General features: G+C 41.2%; 1 protein-coding gene across 6 annotated transcripts in view; it reads right to left on the bottom strand.

Moving 5' to 3' along the window:
* Positions 1–22687, bottom strand: part of ANKS1B (ankyrin repeat and sterile alpha motif domain containing 1B) — a 332378-nt gene that overhangs the window by 245358 nt on the left and 64333 nt on the right. For all 6 annotated transcript variants that reach the window (XM_081878201.1, XM_081878197.1, XM_081878206.1 and 3 more), the window contains one exon: positions 18691–18831. In XM_081878201.1, coding sequence (XP_081734327.1) covers positions 18691–18831 — 141 coding nt within the window. The remainder of the gene's footprint in view (positions 1–18690; positions 18832–22687) is intronic.

The raw sequence follows: 22687 nt of genomic DNA, 5'->3' as shown, positions 1-22687 counted from the left end.
GAATAAAGCTTGCTTTATATATATACATTTTCTAAAGTGACCAAAGTATTTTCACTGCTTGTTAACATAGGATGCAGTCCTAAACACACTAGCTTGTAAGGCCCACTAAACATAATGTGTCTTTTATTTCATTTTTAAAATAAACATGCTATAATGAGAATTCCAGCTTTAAGACAACTTAAATCATTCTTTTCCCCAAAGGAAGTATTTTCTGCAGCTTAAATATTTGCATACTCTTTTTTCCATCAGAACTGGACAAGATGAGCTCTCTTATCTATTTTGTAGTATCTCATAATCTCTAGAACAAAATACAGGAAAAACTCTGCATACCAGCACCTATGCAACACCAAGTGACCATGACACTCTACTTTGACTCTGAGATAATGGAATAGAAATACAAGCCCACCACCATCAAATACACATATGGGAGAGGGAGAGAGAAAAGTTAACTTGTCTGCACAATAACCCTGTGAAGGCTCTTATGACAAATACATTTTGCAGTTTAAGATCGCATGATAACAGACAGGTTGACAGTGCTATCTATAGCTAGGTATTAAAATTGGGAGTAAGTAAAGTCATGTGCATAAATCTGATTAGGATAACAAGGCAATTTTCCAAAAGCAGGTTCAGTGAAGGTATGTTTTTTGGGAGTGACAATAATCGCTTTGTAACACAGAGAGCAGCCCTCTATGCACTGACTGCAACAAAATATTTCAGGAAAAAGGAGTTAGATTGTGGTAATTCAGAGGTTTAATTTGAAATCAAGCTGGATTTAAGTTTGTTGGTGTCTCCTGAAACCTCTCACATCGTGGATGCTGGTTCATATTATGGATTTGTGATCTGTATTATTCTATTGGTACTGTTGCTGTAGGTTTGGCTAGAACAATAAACTTATATTGTTTTGTAATAATAAAAGGGTTGTGTGAAAAATTACCTGAAGGAGCATCTCCACCCCCATCATTCAGCCCAGACACTGAGATCCAGCTCCGAGGGCCTTCTGATGGGTCCCTCACTGCGAGAAGTGAGGTTACAGGGAACCAGGCAGAGAGCCTTTTTGGTGGTGGTGCTCGCCCTGTGGAATGCCCTCCCATCAGATGTCAAGGTGGTGGTGCTCGCCCTGTGCAGATGTTTTCTAAAACAACTGACTTTTAGAAGACATCTGAAGGCAGCCCTGTTTAGGGAACTTTTTTCTGTTTGTGTCTTACTGTGTTTTTATTTTTTGTTGGAAGCCACCAGAGTGGTTGGGGCAGCCCAGTCAGATGGACAGGGTAAAAATAAAACAACATCAACAACATTTTATGTCATATAATTTCTAAACTTCTTCATAGTTGTTACCTCATTTTGTTCATATAAGCAGGTAAACCGCCAATACAGCAAAATGTTCCTTGAACCTGCAGTGCTACAAGCCCCAGGACATCAGAGAACAAGGCAGAAGAGACTTCCCTGGAATAAGTTTAATTGAACAAACATCCACAGGATTGCTACGTATGCCACAAAAGAGGGGCTGCTGGGCTACAATCTATACAAGGTTTCTATCATTTGACAATTGTTCTTTTTAATCCTCTGGAAACATATTTTTAAAGTTGCTGAAACAACTAAATGAAACTTAGTTTAAAAAGAGCACATACATGTGCAAGTTCAGACAACCTGATTTTAGGAAGATGAAGGCCTGGAAGGAATCATTTGTACATTTTCTCACCACCATTTTAGGGTTACCAAGGGCATAAAGGATGACTTCAAGGTCTGGCTTGCCTTCTTGCCAAATTTTAGAGCAGTGTTCTTCTGATAAGATTGACTCAATGTGGAAACAGATCTACAGGCCCAGTACAATGTGTCTGGAAGTCTAGCCTTCAAAATCTTTTTATGTGGCTGCTGGTGTTCTGGCAGGTGGCCTAGAAATCACTAGGGATCTTACATTCATTTATTTGTTTTCCATTCAGTTCTAGCGGCTATCTGTATCTGGCAGGGAAGTGGGGAATTTAGGAACAAAAATATACAATTCTAGTGTGACAACCAGGCAATGTTGTAGGTTATAAACAGTTGGTCTTCCCAGTCTGAGAGGGTCATGCAGCTTATAAAGTAATGTGTGCTGATATGCTTGTCATTTCAAATCTCTTTTTCAGTTTGTCACATTTTGGGGAGGACAATGACATAGCACATGCCTTTCATTGCTTTCAGAATAAAGAGGTACATAATTTTGTACCTCTCAGCTGTACCTCTCGACGTTTTGAGCAAACCTCATTGCAGAGTGTGTTACATTTGGTGCCTGACTGTCAATGGCATCCAAGTCACTGCAGAGGCAAGCAATTTTATTATCAAAATGCCTAGCAAACCTGTCACAGCAGGCTTCTATAGCTGCTGCAACTTCATTCACTGAGGAGATTAAACCCTCCAAATAATGCTAGTGGACAACTATTTGAGGACACACTGAGGCAGCAAATTAAACTGCACCATCTAGTCTGGTTTTGTGGGGTCGGTTTCCAGCTTTCCAGAGACCTGAGAATGTGGATAAGGTACTTGAATGAATAAAATGAATGAATTTGAGGAGCCAAGATGGCAACGGAGAGAGCAGCCTAGTCAGACTCTCCTGCTTTCAGTTAAGCTTTTAAGTAGTTTTTAGCCACTTCTTGGTTTTAAACTCACAGTTCTAACGTCTTACCAGCTGCTTTATCACCTCATCGCTTCTCTTTGCTTTTAGTTTATTGTTTTATTGTTTTACTGCTCAATCTGTCCTATTGCAACAACGGATGTCTGATGAAGCCTGTTGATGTGAATGACTTGCTGTTTTCTCTACTGGCTAAAAACTTGGATTAATACATTGCTGCGGAGACTTGGTTCTGGCTTGGATAAGGTACTTGCAGAAGTCCTGCTGACCTTGTGCCATCGCTACCCTTACCAGTTTTGACATTCTCTGCTCTTCCTAGAAATTAAACACCACTCCCAACTCATTTGCAAGTATACTATATGCAATAAAGAATGTAGAATCATGCATAAGCAAGGGGAAGCAGGAGGAGGAGGAGGAGGAGGAGGAGGAGGAGGAGGAGGAGGAGGAGGAGGAGAAGGGAGAAGCCTTGTCCAGAAATGGTCATAGTTGACATATCAGCAGAAGATGGTAAAAGACACTCTTACCTGCTGTAGCCTCCAGGAACAAATGAGAACCAAAAAGCATCACAGATATGTATCTGCTCCATTGGGGGACTGTAATCCCATCTAGAACAACCAAATTACCCAGTTCTTGAACCACCTTCCCACATAACCTTCATCCACAACACTCAGATGTAACAGAGAAATAGAACTGGGTATCAATAGCATACTTGTAGCACCATGTTCCAAATCTCCCAATTACCACTCCCAATGGCTTAATATAGATACCAAACAGCACTGGGGACATGATTGCACGCTGCTCTCTTGCTCTTAACACTTTTCTGCTAAGCAAAGTGAATATTGACATTGCCAAGTTTAAATGGGTGGCTGAAAAGGAAAACAAAACTACAAGGGGAACACTTTCACTATTTTGTTCTTATTAAAATTAAGAAGAGGCACATTTGCTGAAACTCTTATGTATATTATGAGCAGCATGAGCTGTAGCTCAGTTTGTTATCCTATCATTTCTATGTGCATATTTAGGGAATACATTCCACATCTGCTTTTTTATTTTAAAAATATGTGTGAGAAACATAATGCAGTTTTCAGTCAAGTCATCTGAATATTTTGATCAGTCTTTTATGCTTCTCAACAAACACAAACAACTATTATTAAATGGCTAGAAGTAAAATAAGAATAAGCAGCATAAGCATTTCTTCTCCTGCAAAGAACCTGTGCATGTAATAAGGGGGGGGGGGCAGCAGAGCTGGGGAAGAATGGGATGCTGAATTATTGAGCCATAAGAAGAAGAGGAGGAGGAGTTTGGATTTGATATCCCGCTTTATCACTACCCGAAGGAGTCTCAAAGCGGCTAACATTCTCCTTTCCCTTCTTCCCCCACAACAAACACTCTGTGAGGTGAGGGTTTGAGAGACTTCAAAGAAGTGTGACTAGCCCAAGGTCACCCAGCAGCTGCATGTGGAGGAGCGGAGATGCGAACCCAGTTCCCCAGATTATGAGACTACCACTCTTAACCACTACACCACACTAGCTCTAAGAGCTTTAAAGTTAGGGAGGGTGGCTTTTCCAGCATTTTATCTTCCTAATGCATGAGAATTCTGTTCTTTGTAAAATCAAGACAATTTGTCATATCAATATGATATTTGAAACAAGGAATCTATCTAGTAAGGGGTATATTTGGACCTAGTTCCAAAAAAAAACCTAATGAATGCTGGCACATTCTGACTTCATTCCAAAAAAGTCTAATAAAGACTGGCAAAGTCACAGCAGTTTAAATTTTTGGTGGTGAAGAGCAGCCATTCCACATCTGCAATCCCCCCTCTATCTCCACAGCACCAAATCATATCTACACCTTTTCATTTGGGCAATTTAAATTATGGCAGAAATTCAAGGATATTGCCAGGGCATGCTTTCTGTTGACGTAGTGGAAATTAATTATTATAAGGTTTGAAGTTCCTATTTGAATCTGTCATTTAACTAAGGGCAAGTACTGTCACCCATGTCTGTTTGGCAGATGGAAGCTTCTCTGGTGGAACCCGCTCCCCAAAATAAAAATAGCAATTTCATCACCAGGCTCTAGCAGTGAAAGATAGATGGGGGGGGGGGAGCTGCTACATCTGTGTATGTGTGTGTGTAAAAGAGTGAGGGAGATGCAGTATAAGAGTGTGTTTTGCATATGCTGGTGCAAGTGTGTGATCTGCTCTTGCATCTGTTTGTACATAACTGCATCTGACAGGCTGCTGAGTTCCCCTCTGCCCAGTTATTATATGCAATAGGCTATTATGCATCTTTTCACAGAAGTATATGTGATGTATGGCTACATAAAGTCAAAGGCCACCTAACTCTACTCTGACCCTCTGTTTTTCTTTGAGTTATATAGTATAGATACATTAGTAGTCAAATGCTATACAGGTGGTGACCATTTTGAGGGCATCCAATTGAGGCACTATTCATGCACATAGAATCGTAGAATCGTAGAGTTGGAAGGGACTCCAAGGATCATCTAGTCCAAACCCCTGTAATGCAGGAATATGCAGCGGGCTCATACGGTGATCGAACCCACAACCTTTGCAATATCAGCAGCCACCTGGACCAACTTTCCAATCTGGAAGGAAAGGATTTGTGCCTTCATTTGTTTTAGGGAAAAACAATTTCCCTATTATTGGATTTTCAATTTAGGGGTAATAATAAGATTTAATCTTTATTTAAATTACAGATAGGTAAAATGAATAATAGGTATCAGGGCTATGCAAGTTTTCTGATCTACTATGCTGACTGAACGTAGACCACCAGTCATTTACAGCACACCAGTCTGCAGTCTCAGGAAAGCAACAAGCACAGGAAGTTTATCAAGTTGCTGGGAAACATCCAGATATGCCTCGTGAGATACACTCCTCATCACGGGTCAAAATCCATGTAAACTTGCATTAGATGATAGCAACTTTAGCAAAACTATCCCTATTTATAATTACAAAGTAAAGCAAATGAAATACTAAACTGATAACAGCATTAACGTGTAATGTCAGAATAGTGTAGGTGGGTTGTTTTTAAGCCAAGATACTGCCCACTCACATGGATAGCAGGAAGCAGAGATGTGGAGCCATTGCATGAGCCCTGTGATGCTCACAACCTATATGGTATGGAAATGTTGCCAACAAACATTGCCTTGTGTTGACTAAGGAGGGGTGACGGTTGATCATGCAGAACCTTTCAGTTCAGTTTCCAGCTCTGAGTAGAATGTATGTGAAGGCTGGATAGGCATATCTAGGCAGCTTGATGCATGACTGTAAAACATGAGTGGATTGTGGTGTCATAGACTGCTAGGCAGGGATTTACTTTGCTTAGCCATTGCAAGGAAGAAGTTCCATATATCTGCTACCACGCAGGGTAGGCTTCCTGGCTGTGGTGCCTTCCTACCAGATTTGTGGTTGCCCTTTGCCTGAGAATCTCCCTTGTGTGCTTTTCACAACAGTGTTCCCATGATTGCAAGGAATGCATCATTTTTTCTTCTAAGAAAATGACATTATTAAAAAAACTAAAAACTAAATTGAAATTCATTATAAAGTCTGCATGTTTTTAGAAAAAGAAATGTGTCTCCTTCCTTTAAAATGTAATTAAAGTATTTCTATTACTATGGCAACATAAATAATAAATAGCTCTGTGCATAGCTTAGCAAATAATTAAAGAGTAATATTCAGTTAAAGTATTAGCATATTAGCGGTTTAAAAAAGGAAAAAAAGAAATAATCATGTTAGGGCATCATAAACCTTGAGTCGATAATAAGATTATACTTCATGATACTTTTTTTGAAACTTATTATCTGCTATTATTAGACACACAGAGATAAAGCAAAAGGCAAAAGCTTCATTTTTGGTATTTCAGAAATATGATACCATAATATGGTTTACCATATTGATCAGCTGCCACCACTGTTTTCTCAAAATTTTAAAAATGTTTTGTGATCCTATGGAAACAATGTGTAGGGCTGTACTGCAGAAAACAAGTTTGCCATATAGAGCAGTCTCCATGCAGATACAGTTCTAAATGGCTTCCACACAGCAACCTTTCAGTGCAAAATGGGTTTCAACCATGGGTGAATCATATTAATGATGCTCAGAAGCAGAGCAATCCAAACCAAGGCCAGGAAGATGTGGAGTGGTGGATTCACTGCTACACTTGAAGCCTTGCCAGCTCCTGCCAGTCAGGATAGGGAGATTTCCCCACCCCCTTTTTTTTTGCTACATCAGTTCCAGTCTGGTGCTGCTGCCCTAGTGGATTTAATGTGGCTATGGCAGTACACACCTACCACCAAACACCCAATTTCAGTGCTGACTGTTGGCCACCATTTGGGGAAGAATGTGATACTTGAGATTTCTACTACAGTGGAGCCTGCCCCCTCACCCAGAGGCACACCTCTCCATCAGTGCCAACATTCACCACCCTAACACACAGCCCTATCATCAGTATTGGGGGATTAAGACTGCATTCTAAGTAACCAAAGAGGCACACCTCATTTCCTATGAAAGTACTGACAATTGAGTGCTTTTACATACTCCCTTGAAAAGAAGAAGCGTGATTTAAGTGTATCCCCAAACAGTCAAGCTACTTTCACATCGCCAACAGTTGGAATTTGATGGGACCTTTGACACACCTTATCAGCATGGCTCGTATGTGTTTAAACAAGGCCCTCAGGAGAAGATGATGTGGTGGAAAAACAATGCCAAACTCCCTAGTGCTGTAGTTTTTTTTTAATATTTAGTAGGAAACTAGTTTCACTATTGACTTAAACCTTTAATAGCCATTTTTCTAAATAATTCATTGACTCTGGTGGCACACAATAAACCTTTTTATAACCATCAATATAAATAAAAGCCAAGTAATAAAATGACATAATAGCCAAGCAGAACAACAAAACCAGGTGTATAGCAAAGCACAGCCAGTAGCCTGAAGAACAGCAAAGAGCTATGTGTGCTAAGTGGATTCCTGCTCCCCACCCCCCACCCCCTTGCAACTAAAAGTATTACTGGACAGCATTTTGAAAGTATTTAAAAAATCATAGCACAAGATGAATTAGAAAGCAAAATTTTATCTCTGATCAACCATAGTAACCCAATACTACTACAGCATCAATGATTTTTTTTTTTCTACTTTTCATCTCTGATTAGAACTCACCTAGAATACACATACCACTTTACTGGTCCAACAATATCCTACAGTGGAGATGGAACGCTAGCGGTAGCGGGGGTTTTGGGGGGGTGGGATTCTAAAATGAATATCATATTGCGTGACTTAAATAATTTACTGTGTGAACCATCCTGAAAAACAGTCATAAGACATCACTGGTTGGAGTATCTTTTTTGTTGGTGTAAGTGAGAAAATTGGTTGTCATTTATGTTGCTCAATGATAAAAGTTTTAAAGCATTTTGAAGGAAATTTTCTCTGTGTGGTACGTGATCTAATTTATGTACTTTACAAGGAAAAAAACGTGGGCTACCTGTTTCATAGAGAAATACGAGACAAAATTACATTTATTTTAGGATAACCCTTACTAGCTTATTTCCCTGTTAAATTGCTAGCTACTGCATTTATTATGATAATTACATTTGTTGAATTACTTGCTCATCTGCTGTTTCTGCCAGCAGCAGCATCTCCTCATGCAGAAGCCAATCAGCAGGACAGCTAAGTACAAAAGTAACCTCTGTTTTCAGATTCCATTATTTCCAGCATATCCTTTGTCTGAAATCTGGCAAACATGCTGAAGTAGAATGAAAGCCATGGTACTCTTCCTTAAATTGATTAAAATGGACTACTATATTGGCAAGCCATAATATCCATATAAACTTCAAAGTGTACACCGTGAATTCTTGACTTTACAGTAGAATTTCTAACGACTAGGTAAACTGAAAGTTTGGGAGTCTTTAAGAGTATACCACCCACACATTCAAGCAGCTACTGAGCAACTGAAAAGGGCACTATGTATTCTACCCTGAAGGAATCAGCAGGCAATGATTATACCCTGCTGAAGATTGAGGGAAAATCAGCATAGTGAAAGAGAGCTGAAATTTATTTTAGTGCTTCCTTATATTGATTGTTACTTTCCAAAGAAATTAAGCCAACCATTTTCTTTCATTTGGTACAGTCTGTGATTTATTTAACAGTTGGACATTCCTGATGTAAAGCACATATTCCTTCACCCCAATTCCCCAGCCAGTTCCATTGAAATACTGCTTCCACTCATTGCCAGAGCTAGCTGAGCAGCTTCCTGCTAACTAGTTCCTAGTTTGGATGTACCAAGTGCTCTACAGTGCCAGACAGCTAAGGTGTGGAGCCAGGTAAGCAGGAATCTGCTCATCTGAGTTCCAAAGCTCAGAGCTCTTGTACAACTGTAAGATCCCAAAGCAAACCACATATAAAGTTGCATTTTCTATCTGTTCTGTAGAATTCTAAATTTAAAAGACACCCCCCCAAAAAAGAGAAGAAAGCTTGGTAGGAATTGAATATGATCCTTACTCTCTAGGAATCATGGAATGTTGAGGACAATTGCAAATAAGTAAATAACAGTAGACATGGTGGTGGCAGAAAAAATGATCTAACTGAGCCCCTGACAGCTTATGGAATCCTGAAGATGCATATCTTCAGTGGAAAAATCCACTTCTTAGTGAGTCTAAATTTGGTATGGGCTTTTTTGGAATATAGTGTGTGAGAGTGGGGGGGGGGGGCCTTTCTATTAAACCTTGGCGAGAATCTCATTCTTGGAATAGTTGGCCAGCTTATTGCTAATGCCCTAAGGTAAGGTAACAAATGAAGTGGCTCTGCACCAGAGGGCAAATGGGTGGGGCCCCTCTGTCAACTAGCTGGTAATTAGAAGAACAGAATCCAGAGCTGAGGTTGTGAGAGCTAAAGGCTAGAAGTGGGCTGCGGGGTAGACATGCTTGATTTCTGCAAGAATCCAATGCTGTGGCTACGGGAGAAGCAAGATCTTCTTGGGGGTGTTAATACTGTCAGTTGCTCCGTCATAGGCTCAGGTTGGATATATGGTAAATAAACCCTATATCATAAAGACATCATAGTCTCTGCTGTCCCTTGTTTCAAGGAAACCAATCCCTGGGTAAGTGCCTAGAACCTCTAGAAGCTCACACCGCTCAGAGATTGGGGCTACGTGTAACACTATTTTCTGCAGTCAGGCACAGCTCCACATTCCTGTTTGTTGCCAGCAATCCCACAATCCAACATTTTGTCTCGTGTGTTTTTTTGTTCTGTGCTGGAGCATTACTTTCTATGATAAATTACATGCTGGGCTTTGAGTTCAATTGGGAGGGACTCCTTTTCAGACTTTTCACGTAATCAAGTTGTTTTGTTTCGTTTTGTGTGTGCATGTACCAAATTTCCATTTCTTAGCTAGCATTAACTATCTGTGTAGGGACATATGCAAATGCATTCTTTCAGAAACGTCTAATAATCAGGTTCTCTTGGTTACAAGTGCAATTTCAGCTTTCTGAATCATATGGAAATACTTTTATCCATTTGGGGATATTCACATCTTCCATTTCAATGGGTTTATAAATATGCTATTTTCAGATTTCTGTTGGAATCGCTGTGTTTTGTACTATATATGCATGCAAAACAACACCTTTCCAAGTTATGTGGGAAGTACTGTGACAATTTGGTACCACAGCAAGCAAGTTAGTGAGACCCAACTCTTTAATACTAAGCAATTGAGGTTTCATTCAGCAAGCATAAGAATGTGTATCTGGCAGATACTGGCAATGTCCCTAAGGCTTGCCAGGGATTGTTGGCTGCATATACACCATACATTTAAAGCCCACTCTCACCCACCTCCAAATAATCCTGGGAACTCTAAATTGTAAACAGTTCTGGGAACTGTAGCTCTGTGTGGAGTAAATGACAATTCCCAGGATTCTTTGGTGGAAGCAATGTGCTTTAAATGTACATTGTATATGCAACCATTTTTCTCTGGTACGAATCTGCCCTCCATTCCATCCTGGTTGCCTTCTAGTTTAACTTGGATTTTTTTTTAATTAATTGCACAACTGCGGTTGGGTGTAGTTTTCAGTTCATGTGTATGTGCCCTTCGCCATACTGATGTGCAGGATCCCATAGATGCATTGATTAAACTACAAAGCAAAAAGGAATCATGATGCAATCACACAATCCCATTACGATTCCTTTTTATGCTGTTATTTAGCAATGCACATCAGTAAGTGGTGAGGCAAACTATGCCAACCAATGCATACTCAACTGTCTGAACAAAGTCCAGAAATAAAGAAACAGATGAATGGATTATATCTCACTTATCATTGCTGTTCTAACAAGATCAGGTAATGCTGAAACCCCAAATCCAGGAACAAAATTGAATTGGTACAATATTGTAAGCACTCCTAATTACAGTATGTGAAAAAGCAACAGAACTCCCAGAGCCCAACATTATATTTCCTTAGTTACAAAAAAAATTCCCAGTTAACAAGTGTTTCAGATAACTGTTCATTCACTGGAAGATATAAGATATAAAGCAGTGTTGTTTCAATTTCAAAGATTTTGTTTAAAGATTCTGCTATTAAAATGAATGTGTAATCATTAGGTGAATGACAGTTTCTGAGGCAATAAGATACCTTATAAAGTAAATAATTAAATTCACTATTTTGTATTTGTTAACATCCAGGAATCCACTATCTAGTTCTCTTGATTCTCACAAATCTGGCCTTTCTGGCAGTTGTTAGAACTCAATCAAAAACGTGTGCTGCTGTTAAATCAAATCAATGACCAACAAATTTATCTTTGGCTGTATTCCCTATGAGTAAAAAATAATCTGCACCTGCCAGTTTGACAGACATATGGCAGACATATCAGTCAATGACCTAGTTTCCTTATATTCCATGTAAATGGAACTGTCATCATAATGGACAATTTGCAACATATACAATACAGTGCTATACTTTTCAAATACGTATACTAATCCAAATATATTCTGGAGGTGCAGAAGATTTGCTTCTTTTGAAGACAGGCATTTTGTTCAGTTCACAAAAAATGTATCTTAAAGAGGTATGGTGCTGCTGTTCCAGCAGCTTAAGACAATTAGAATGAACACAGCTTCACTTGTTCCAATCCTGCAACCCAACTATTTTGCTGTCCTCTTCAGCTGTTAGATCAGGACTGTTCCTACAACTCTCAGTGCTTAACATTAGGAAATGAACTGAATGCTGTAGTCTGATGTAGGATAAACCCAGCATTTAATTTTACTTGATTTTAGCATTAATTTAAGCATGAAATATCTGAGGAACTGTTGTAGATAGAACTGAGAATCTATCGTTCTAAGCACTAAACTATTTTCCTATTCAATAAAATATTCCTGAATACTGAATTGGCTCCCCACATCCAAGCTGGTCATTGGCTTTACTCACCAGGAAGGGTTATAAAATCTTCCTGTGCTGGCTGGGATTTTGCTAGGGCAATTGTTGCTAGTGTTCTTTTCATTGCCTCCAGTTCTTGGTTTGTTTGGTGGTTCTGGCATGCTGTTTGGCAACTGCCCATGGCTCAACTGTGACAACTGCCTATGGCTTTACTTTTCAGAAATCAAAAAGTTATTGCATAATAATTTTAATAATAACTGTGCTGTTTTGTATAGAAGTTATAAAGCTATGACATTTATGCCTGATGTGGTCATTAACTTAATCACTAGGCACATTTTTGTCAGTGTCTTTGTTACAAATTATAAGAGGAAGATTTACAGTGAACTGAGATGTCGAACGAAACTCTAGAATAAAAAATCAACATAAAATGGTGTCTTTTCACTAGTAGATTCTTTCTTTAAAGTCTTGTAACAAAAATGAGTCTCTCCAGTCATACCTGGAGATGAGTGTGATTGAATCTGTAATCTTCTGCATGCAAGGCAAGTGCTCTGCCACTGAGCTACAGCTCTTCCTCCTATGTTTTTGTCTAATATAGCTGCTCCACCACAAGCATCACCAAAGCAAGTCCACACAAGTGTGGCAGAATTATCTAGCTCTAATGCAAGCAGCTCTCTTGCACTAGACTACTAGACAAACAGATACTCTTGCCATTCTCTCTAGGGAGTGGCGTAGCGTGGGGGGTGCAGGGGGGGCCCGGCCGCACCGGGCGCAACATCTGGGGGTTAGGGGGCGCAAATCCACGGGTTAGGGGGCGCAAATCCACGTGTTAGGGGGTGCAAATTACTTGCCTTGCCCCGGGTGCTGACAACCCACGCTACGCCACTGTCTCTAGGAAATTGCCTAGGGGAAGGAAGTGAAGGCTTGGCTTTTGTATAGGCTGAGTGAATTCCACCCTCTTTCTTTGGAAGATCTGCTGCCTGGAAACTTCCCAGTGAGGCACAACTTAAGTTTAATTCAAATCTTCTTTCAATCCATAGGAAAAAATACCTTTTACCATCTCCATCACCTAAGCATCCAACCAAGGAATAATTTTGATTCCCCCATCCTCTTTCTCATTGTTGCCTAGCCTTTTATTTTAGCATTTCACAGTCCAGCCAAAATCTCTCCCTTACTGTAGGCTAAGGTGTCATAAGAGAGACTGTATACTTTGCTTGTTTTATTTATTATTTCTCCACCAATCAACAACAAATCCACTAAGGCGATGAACCAAAAGTGCCTTTTTAATTAATATTGATTGGGGGAAGGATTGTCAAGTGCTCCTTAAGAAGTGTTTTAGTCATCTGCTAAAAGCTCCTGTTGCTTGGTCCCAGCTCCTGCCAACCTAGCAGTTCAAAAGCACATCAAAGTGCAAGTAGATAAATAGGTACCGTTCCAGCGGGAAGGTAAACGGTGTTTCTGTGCGCCGCTCTGGTTTCACCAGAAGTGGCTTAGTCATGCTGGCCACATGACCTGGAAAAACTGTCTGCAGACAAATGTCGGCTCCCTCAGCCAGTAAAGCGAGGTGAGCGCCACAACCCCAGAGTTGTTTGCGACTGGACTTAACTGTACTGTATTATTATTATGGACTTAACCACTGTATTATTATTATAATTAACTGAATTTATATACTGCCCTTCATCCGAAGATCACAGAGCAGTTCACAACATAAAAATGCAAAATACAAAATGAAAAGACAAAATATACAATAAAAGAAAAAAGAAATCATTAACACCCCCCACCCACAAGCACATTAAAAACGACATAGAATGTTAATCAGCCAAAGGCCTGGTTACAGAGAAACATTTTTGCCTGGTGCCTAAATATATGTAATAAAGGTGCCCAGTGAGCCTCCCTGGGGAGAGCATTCCACAAATGGGGATACACCACAGAAAAGGCCCATTCTAATAGACCCGCACTCTGGGCTTCTCATGGAGGAAGCACTCAGATGATGGTTGCAGGGTCTGGGTTGGTTCGTTTGAGGAGAGGTGGTCCTTATACAACATAATATAGCACGAAGGCAAGACGCTTAAGAGAGCAGTGCAATACTTACCTTGCTCCTAGACCAGGGATACACTGCCACCATACTGGTAGACCAGCCACTCTATCCTAGGTGTTCTCAGCCCAGGAGAGAAGGTAAAAACATATTGTTGCCTGGCACCCCAATCTCCCAGCATTGCAGGATTCCTGGGGTTCCAGGCGCTTACCTGTCATGACCTGGTAGGACAATGGGGATAAGGATGTAGCCACAACTAGTACACAGCGGGGCAAGGTGGGAATGGAGAAAGAAAGGATGGGGGCATATAAAGTACTCACAGGGCAACAGAGGACGGCGAAGGGATGGGGGTCAGTGCAGAGGAACCAAAAGAGCAGGACCCATCACCAGAGGGCCCCCCATCTCCACAAACACGGTGGGCTCTGAGGTGTGGGGAGCTGTGGGCGGTATGCTCTAGGAGGCTGAAGCAAGCAAGGGCCCACAGCCCAGCACTCTAGCTGGCCAGGTGGGGTTTGTTAGCTCTGGGAGGAGGTGTGTGATTCCTCAGCTGGAGTAGGCTCAGGACACATAAGGATCACATGCCTCCTTAAGCCCAGATGCTGCAATCAAGATTCAGGTGATAAAAGGGAAGCAGAGCTGAGGTGCTTCAAGTCACAGTTCTGCAGCTTACCGAGTCCCCCACCCTTGGCATGCTAAAAGATGATGAACTTCTAGCATGTTTAAGCTAGGATGCAAGCCTCAGTACCACAGCTACATTACCCAAAGGACTTGCTCATGCTTTCTCTTGTCCCACTACAGCACAAAGCAGCTTTCACAAAGTTATCAGAATGATTCCTAAAATGATATAAAAGTTCCTATCAAACACAAGCATGTAAAAGGCACAAATCGACAGCATTTCAAATCACACAGACAGACATAATGCCAAACCTTACAGGAAGGATCCCTGCAGCAAATAAGCAAACAGTCCCAAAAAGCACAAGCCCCCACCCCTTGCAGTTGCTTGCATGGTTCTTTGCCTTGGAGTTTCAGAAAGTTCTCCTTTCAAGTAGATTGACAGCTGCTTTGGGGTTCAAATCACAGGTGGAACTCTTCCATTTGTCTTTGGTCTTCCCTTTGGTTGTAGATCAGAGGCTCCAAACTCAAACTCCAGTCCCAAAGCAGTCTCTGTGGTTGCATACTGGGCCTCAAGACACAACTGCATGATCAGATTTCCCACTGACACACTGGGGGTCCCCTCCATCTATTTTCCTCTTGCTGCCTCTGGGTAAGTCCACTTCATCCCCTGTGCCAAACTGCAAATCAAAGTTCTGCCACAAGTCCTTATCTGGAAGCACCACCTTCAGGATCAGCTGGCTCAGTTCAGTCAATTTGGCGGTCAGGAATTCCCCTCACTGCTTACTCCCAACATCTCTCAAAAACTTCATGGGCCCAAAGACAGGCAACCCTTCAAGTGGCTCTTGCCCCCAAAACTCATTGGAACCTGGGTGACCCTCACTGCTGGGGCCTATGTAAGGGCTGCACCCATTATAAGGACTGGTTCCCCACCCTGCAAGGCTATCTTGGGGCACCCAAGGGGCAATGTCATTGGACGGTTTTATCTCATCCAATTCAGTAGGCACCAGCTGCTACTCTGGTGCATGCACACACGTATCCAACTTTCCCACACATTTTTCTCTACTGCCATCCCTCAGGCGCTTGCTGATCCTTCTGCATTGTTCACACACACCTCCCAATTCCTCCTGTTGCACTTCTTCTGGCATCTCTTCAGGCACTGTTTCTTCTTGCTCATGCATGCACACCTCTTGCATCACCGCTGGCACACATGGAATGAAGAGATCCATAAGCAGCATCTCTTCACCTCCATCTTGCAGTTCACTCTCCTCTGGAGCACTTTCCTCCTTCACTGGCCTTTCCTCCTGCACCCATTCTTCTACAGCAGGCTCCCAGGTAGTGGAGAACTCATCAGCCAGGGCTCTCACCTCCAATGTGGCGTCTCACCCACTCTGCTTGCAGCTGGTCTATTTTATGAAGCCACTGGCTCTGCTGCTGACTTTGTCACTTCTTCATTTGGTCAAGCTGCTTGCTCCACTGTTGCTCCATTCTCTCAAGCTGTTCAAGGAGTGTTGCTATTCCTCCCTCCATCATGACTTGGGCACACCTTGCTCACAGGTCTTCCCTGAGGAAACATGAATCCTACTACTGACACCAGTGTCACACACCACCCCAATCTCTGAGCAGTGTGAGATTCCAGGGGTTCCAGGAGCTTACCCAGCATTCAGTTTCCTTCATGATGTTGGACAAGAGAGACAGTGGTATCTTTATGATAGTTGGTTTATTTACACATATACGCAACCTCAGCTTATGATGGAAGGGTTCACAGCATTAATACCCCAAGAGGGTCTTGCTTCTTCCATAGCCACAGCTTTCAATTCCTGCAGAAATCAGGCATGGCTCTGACTGCCTTCTGAACCTGCTGCCTTGCTTCCAGTTTCTTGCTTACACACAGAACTCTCGACTTTGTCTTTGTAACTATCAGGGAGTTGAGGGAAGAAGGCCCACCCATTTGTTTTTTGGCACAGAACCACTTCCTTTGTTACTTTAATGACCCATATTCAGAGGGCCATTACCTCACCAGGAAGGTAGCCTGGCTATTCCAGGAATTGAATCTGTGCTGGATCCAGGAATTAGATTTGACCATCTCTAGTTGTGAAGCAGGAGATAGTTCAGATCCCTCCAGGAAGAATATGGCTCCATTTACCTTTGGAATGCCTGGCAATAAAATAAAAACAAATGTCACACCCCCACAGTCTCATTCTGAGGCCAGATCCTAGTTGTGTGTGTGCATGGAATCCTTACCTACTACTCTCTAACAGCATAGAAACTACACACGTGTCCTTTATAGCCACATAGCATTTACTGAACAGCATCTGGGATGGTGATCTAGAAAGGGAAAAGTACATGGGTGGGGTTGACAACCAGTTACTGCAGCAAGACTCCTTCTCTTTGGAAAGTAGCTCAAAATACATCAAAGTAGTGTGTACAGAGTCCTTTTTGGCACCAGCACCATGGTTCACCTCCTGTGATGGTACAGGAGCCTAGCATGTTAACAATCCCACAGGTGAATAGCCATAAACATCCTTGTCACAGCTGCTGGTCATGGGATGCACTTCCCTCCTGGCCAGAATGAAGCAGGGTATGGGATGGATTCTGTACCAGTAAGTGACCTGTAGAGAGCAAGGAGAGACACAAAAAGAAAGTAACAAGCAAAAGTCAGTGGTTATAGCACCAAGTCCCTGAAACTAAATATACCATATTTGTGAGGCAGTGAGAGAAGCAAGGAAGTGGCAATAACAATGCATGTGGTGGGGCTTCAGAAGAGCCATCTTACTGACACTGGCATCACTGATGCTTACCTGGACAAGGCTGGGATGGTGCGGTGGTTCTGCTGGTGCAACCACACAGCCCCAACCTTGCTGTGACCCTAGCCAGGTAGTAATGCCAGTATTTGGACATGGTGCTACCTCAGTACTCTGACAGTGCTAATTTCTCAGCCTCTCACCCACTGACGGAGACTGTTGTGACTGTGTGCATACATCTCCCTTTGAGGTTACAGGGAAACACCAGGGCTTTTTTCAACTGGAACTCACAGGAACTCAGTTCTGGTACCTTAGGTAGGTGCCATTGCCATAGCACTGGGAAACACTAGTGGCTGTTTGTTTCCCTCCATGCCTTTGGGATGTGACTCTGCAAAGTAAAAGTGCTTGTGTTTGGCCAGCAATTGCTATGATTGGAGAGCCAGACCACTGTCAAAGCAGAACTTAACTGAGTGTTTCCCTGTTTGTGGCAAACACCGTTCGCTGCTGTTGTGGGGGGAGAAGCAGAGAGAGAATGGCAGTTCAGACAAGATCCCATATTCATGTGTAGCAAAGGTGGTGGGTGGGAGAAAGAAGACAGTTGAAGCAGTTATACATTACAGCATGTTTCCGCTTCTGTTACTTACCTGTGTGGAGTGCTTTCTCCATGCTTCTCCAGTGGTTGGGGTGCAGTTTGGTGTTCAGTGTCTGGAGTCCTGAGATGAGGAACCTGTAAGGTTCTAGGCAGAAGAGTGTTATCAACGGGCTCACATTCCTATAACTGTTCTGGAGATGAGTTGTTTTGTCTCCCCTTTGTGTGCAAAGTTCATATCATCCATAGTTTCCTACTTCCAGAGTTCGCCCCCCCCCCAGCTTGTGAACTCTAAGGTGCACAGTATGAGGTCAGAGATATACACCCCTTTGCCACTTATTCAATCATCTAATGAACAAAGAGGCCTTGCATCTGTAGATCCAAGTCTGCCTCTGCAGATTAGGATTAGTGTCATTCTGTAACCCAATAAACAGTTGGCAAGGATGAGAAGACATTGACTCCACTGACTGGATTTCCTTTTGCCTTTAAAGTATTGTTTCAGGAACAAATAAGGTATTTAAGTATTTTTAAAAGCTGTAATTTGTTAACTTTCAGAATCAATTTGTTCTTAATGTTTTCCCCCCTGAACTTCAAGTCTTCTGATGTTTAAGACATAATGTGCTTTAATGTACTCCTTTGTTTTTTCTTAATTCAGGTATAAAAATAAACACTAAAAAGTACAATAGAAAAAATATTACTCAACCAATATTTTATTGTGAAGTAAAGAATTGAATAAAATACCTGAGTAAGACTAGGAAAGCCAAGATTCCTGCATCCATTACAAGGTGTCAGTGCTTCCCACAAACCTGTAGGCCCACAACTGTTTTCACCTCCATCTTCTTCATCCTCTTCAGTTGGTAACAGGTTTGTTGAGGATGATTTCTGAAGATGAAAGAGTAGCATTTCAAAAATTAAGTGTACTCACCAAGGAGAGTATCTTCCTTCATCTCTCCTTTTTCCTTTTTTTCTTTAGTTTTATTTCACCAAAAGGCAGATAAAAGAAGAGGAAATCATGTGTATAATTTCCAAACCATTCAAATTGCTTACAGCAAAATTTCCAGATGCAGCAAGCATATTCTACTTCCTATGAAGGGTTGCCCTGGGATAAATGTGGAAAAGGATTTTTCCAAAAAGCTCTGATACTCAGGTGGTCTCCCACCATCTTTACCTTCATCTATACATATTGCAAAACCAGATGTCAACAAAATTGTCAGTCTGCATCACTCCCCACAGAACTCGATGTTATTGCATCAACTTTTCTGATACTTTAACTAATGAGTCCCTCTTGGTAAACAAGAACTGAGACTTCCATTGATGGGCAATTTCCAAATCCTAGCGAAATGCTACTAGATTACCACGCAAATCTGGGAAAACAGTAAAAAAAATGGCAAGAGCAAGCACAGGCACCTTTGATTGTTGTATAATTCCAGGTATTTCAGCAAAGATCTCTGACCAGAATATGCTAAGCCAGGGACAGCTCAACCACTACAATGGGGAGGGTTTTTTTGTTTGTTTATGTGTGCTTATGTTTAATTTAGTTTGAGTTCAATACTGTTCCCATGACATTTTGAGTTTAGTTCCACAAAGTCTAGCCAACATGGTCCTGATGGGTTGCCTGGACCACATCACCTCCCATTTTGTTTCTTGTACTCATCTGCCCAGATCTGCTTCCTAGGCTGCCCTCTGAGCACTCATCTCCCTGCAATTCCTAATTAATAATTATTTATAGAAGACTGTAACACTATCTCCTCCATGGTGATGTCAAATGCCTAAGACAATTTCATGTTTAGGGCAATCATTTTTATGAGAGTCAGAACTTGTTTCAGCTGACTCTCTGTAGCCAGGAAAGTGGCAAGAATGGAATGACACAACAAACTAGGATAAATCAGGATACAGAGCTCAAATATAACAAGCAAGTTAACAGAAATTGAGAGTCACAACCAACTTTAGACCATGGTTTTGTTGTCCCCAAACAAGTTAAGCTAAACAAACCAAGGTATAACATTACTTTTGAACCAGGCCAATGAGTTTCAGTTTGGCTGGGATCAACTGCCATTTTGGGTTCTCCTTTCCAAAATGGTCTCTTCATTAGGTAACAGTTTGAATCTGAATTTGCTACACACAATTATTTTAAACTGTTAAGCCCTCTTTAGTGTTTTGGCAGAAATAGAAATGGATAATGAATGAATGAATGAATGAATGAATGAATGAAAAGATTACTATCCTACCTTTCCTCCTAGGAACTTGAGGTGACTAAATAAATACGATACCATATGACTGAACAAGATTAAATGTACAATTTATCTTTCTCATTTAAATACACTGGATATATTTTACTGTATTTTTGCATTTTAAAAATACTTGCTTATCTGCTATGTATTTGTAAATTAAATTTCAATGCATTTCTTAATGTGCTACTTGATCAAATTATTTTGACAGTGAAATGGTACTACATTATGTGTTGCCATAGAAACAAGCACTCTTGCACAAATGATTAGAATGGCAGGGTGAACTTTGCCGGATCTGGAGTTTGAAGGATTTAGTACATTGTTCATACAAACAAGCACATTAAGATTATATTTCCCTGATAGTTAGAGATGTGTGTCAGATTCACCATCTATCTACACTTTTATAAATAGATCCAATCTTTCTTCTTTTAAAAAAGTTAATCTTAAGAGGATATTTTAAATACTATGCCAAAGGAATGCAAAACACTCATTTAATAAAAGCAGTGGCATTATTATTGGGGGAATTATGTATGAAATTGGTAAAGGTTATCTTTCTCTCTTATCAGTATGATTACAACAACAAAAAGTGGCCATTTGATATTTTTAAAAAATCCCACTTCTATCCAACTATTCTGTGAATTTCCTCTCTCTGAAAGTTGGTGTGGCAGGGGATGGAGAATTTCTAGCTTGGCCTTATTTAAAATAGAAGTTTGATGCACACTTACCTGGAAATAAGTTTTAAAAATCTTACTTTTAAATATACATGTATAGAATTAAACTGTAAAGCAGTTAGGGTTGTTCTGATCTTTAATGCATTTGTTCACGATTTAAAAAATAATAATAATCATAGGAGGCATGGCTAGCTGCAAAGCTAAATGGCAACATAACACAGCATAATCGCAACAGGGCTAAAATCATACTGAGGGACAACCATAGGTTTTGAAATAGCAAAAACCTTACTGGCAATGATTTGATGATTTGATGGCTTATAAAAGCAAGTCCGCACATCTTGACATACAAGAGCAAATTGAAGACTCATTATCTGGGGACTCAGGTGAGACCTCATATATGTCTAAAAGCAACACTCATCCTCCAAAAGGTGCAAAAGCAGCAGCAGTCATGGAGGCTGATAGAGACTCGGGTGCCTATATTGATAGACTCTGCCAGGCCCTCATGGGTGATTGTACCATCTTCTTGGAACCATTTGAAAACCTTTCTAATCAACTAAAATACATATCTCAAACTGCAAACAGAGCACTAAGTCTTGCCACTACTACCACAGAGGATCTTGCCCTGAAGCTTGAGGAACAATTGGACAGAAATGGACACACACACACACCAATTAGAGGCCTAAGAAGAATCAGGAAGCTGGGAACATGACCCCAATTCTGGTGGATTACCTTGAACATAAATACTTCATACCACTAAGGCCACCTGGGCCTCAAGTGACAGCAAAGGATCCAAAAGTACCCCCAAGCTGTGTATCCAGTCCTTAGAGCAGGCAACTTTCCAGCTAACCAGTCCACTCAGCGGTTTCATGTAGATGTTAAACAATATAGGGGATAAAATCAGACCCTGAGGAACCCCACACTGAAGCCTCCAGGGGGCTGAATAACACTCCCCAAGCAACCCCCTCCGGAAATGTCCATCAAAGTAGGACTAGAACCACCACAAATCGGTGTCACCCACCCCTATCTCCGACAGCCACTCCAGAAGTAAACCATGGTCAATGGTACTGAAAGTCGCTGAGAGGTCGAGGAGAATTAACAGAGACACTTTTCCCGTCTGTCTCCCAACAGGTCATCACACAGGGCAACCAAAGTGGTTTCTGTGCCAAAACCGGGCCTAAATCCTGATTAAAATGGAGCTAGAAAATCAGTTTCCTCCAGGAGTACCTGGAGCTGCCTAGTCCATAGCCTAACCCAGTATCACATCCTCTGGCTGAGCAAGGACAGGATGCCCATTCACCATCCTGCCCAAGTGCCACTGCACTGTTTGTCCTGGTTATTTCATCACACCTGTGGCTGAGAGGAGGGCTAGGTGAAAAGTGAGTCCCTCTTTTATTAATCTGTGTGGTGGGGCAGGCTTTCCTCAACTGTAAGCAGCAAAGGCATCTTTATTTCTCTCTGCTGTTATAACAGTACTTCAATGGAAAAAGAACTTATTCACAGCTTCCTCAGCTGGGTAAAGATCAGAATGAGTAATAATGTTTATCAAACAGAGTGAGGGATACATTCTTTGCACACATTCCCACACTTCAGGTATTCATTTGGGGGATCTTTGCTCATATTGGGAAGAACTTTTTAATTGTTATCAACTTCTGCAAAATTCAGGATTCCCTTTAATCTATTGATATATGCTTCTTCTACATAGGTGCTGTCTTCTTGTGACTCTGCGAAACAGAGGAAGACAACAACAGCCCTATATTATTGCACACGTAAAGGCCTTTTTGGCTTTCAGAGATTTTAAAAGGCATAAATTCAAAGCAAACAAAAATATTCCTATAGTAG

The sequence above is a fragment of the Podarcis erhardii genome (genome assembly GCF_964252035.2).
Source record: "Podarcis erhardii genome assembly, chromosome: 10".
Classification (NCBI taxonomy): domain Eukaryota; kingdom Metazoa; phylum Chordata; class Lepidosauria; order Squamata; family Lacertidae; genus Podarcis; species Podarcis erhardii.
The sequence above is the reverse complement of the archived record's forward strand: the minus strand, read 5'-3'. Positions and strand labels throughout refer to the sequence as shown.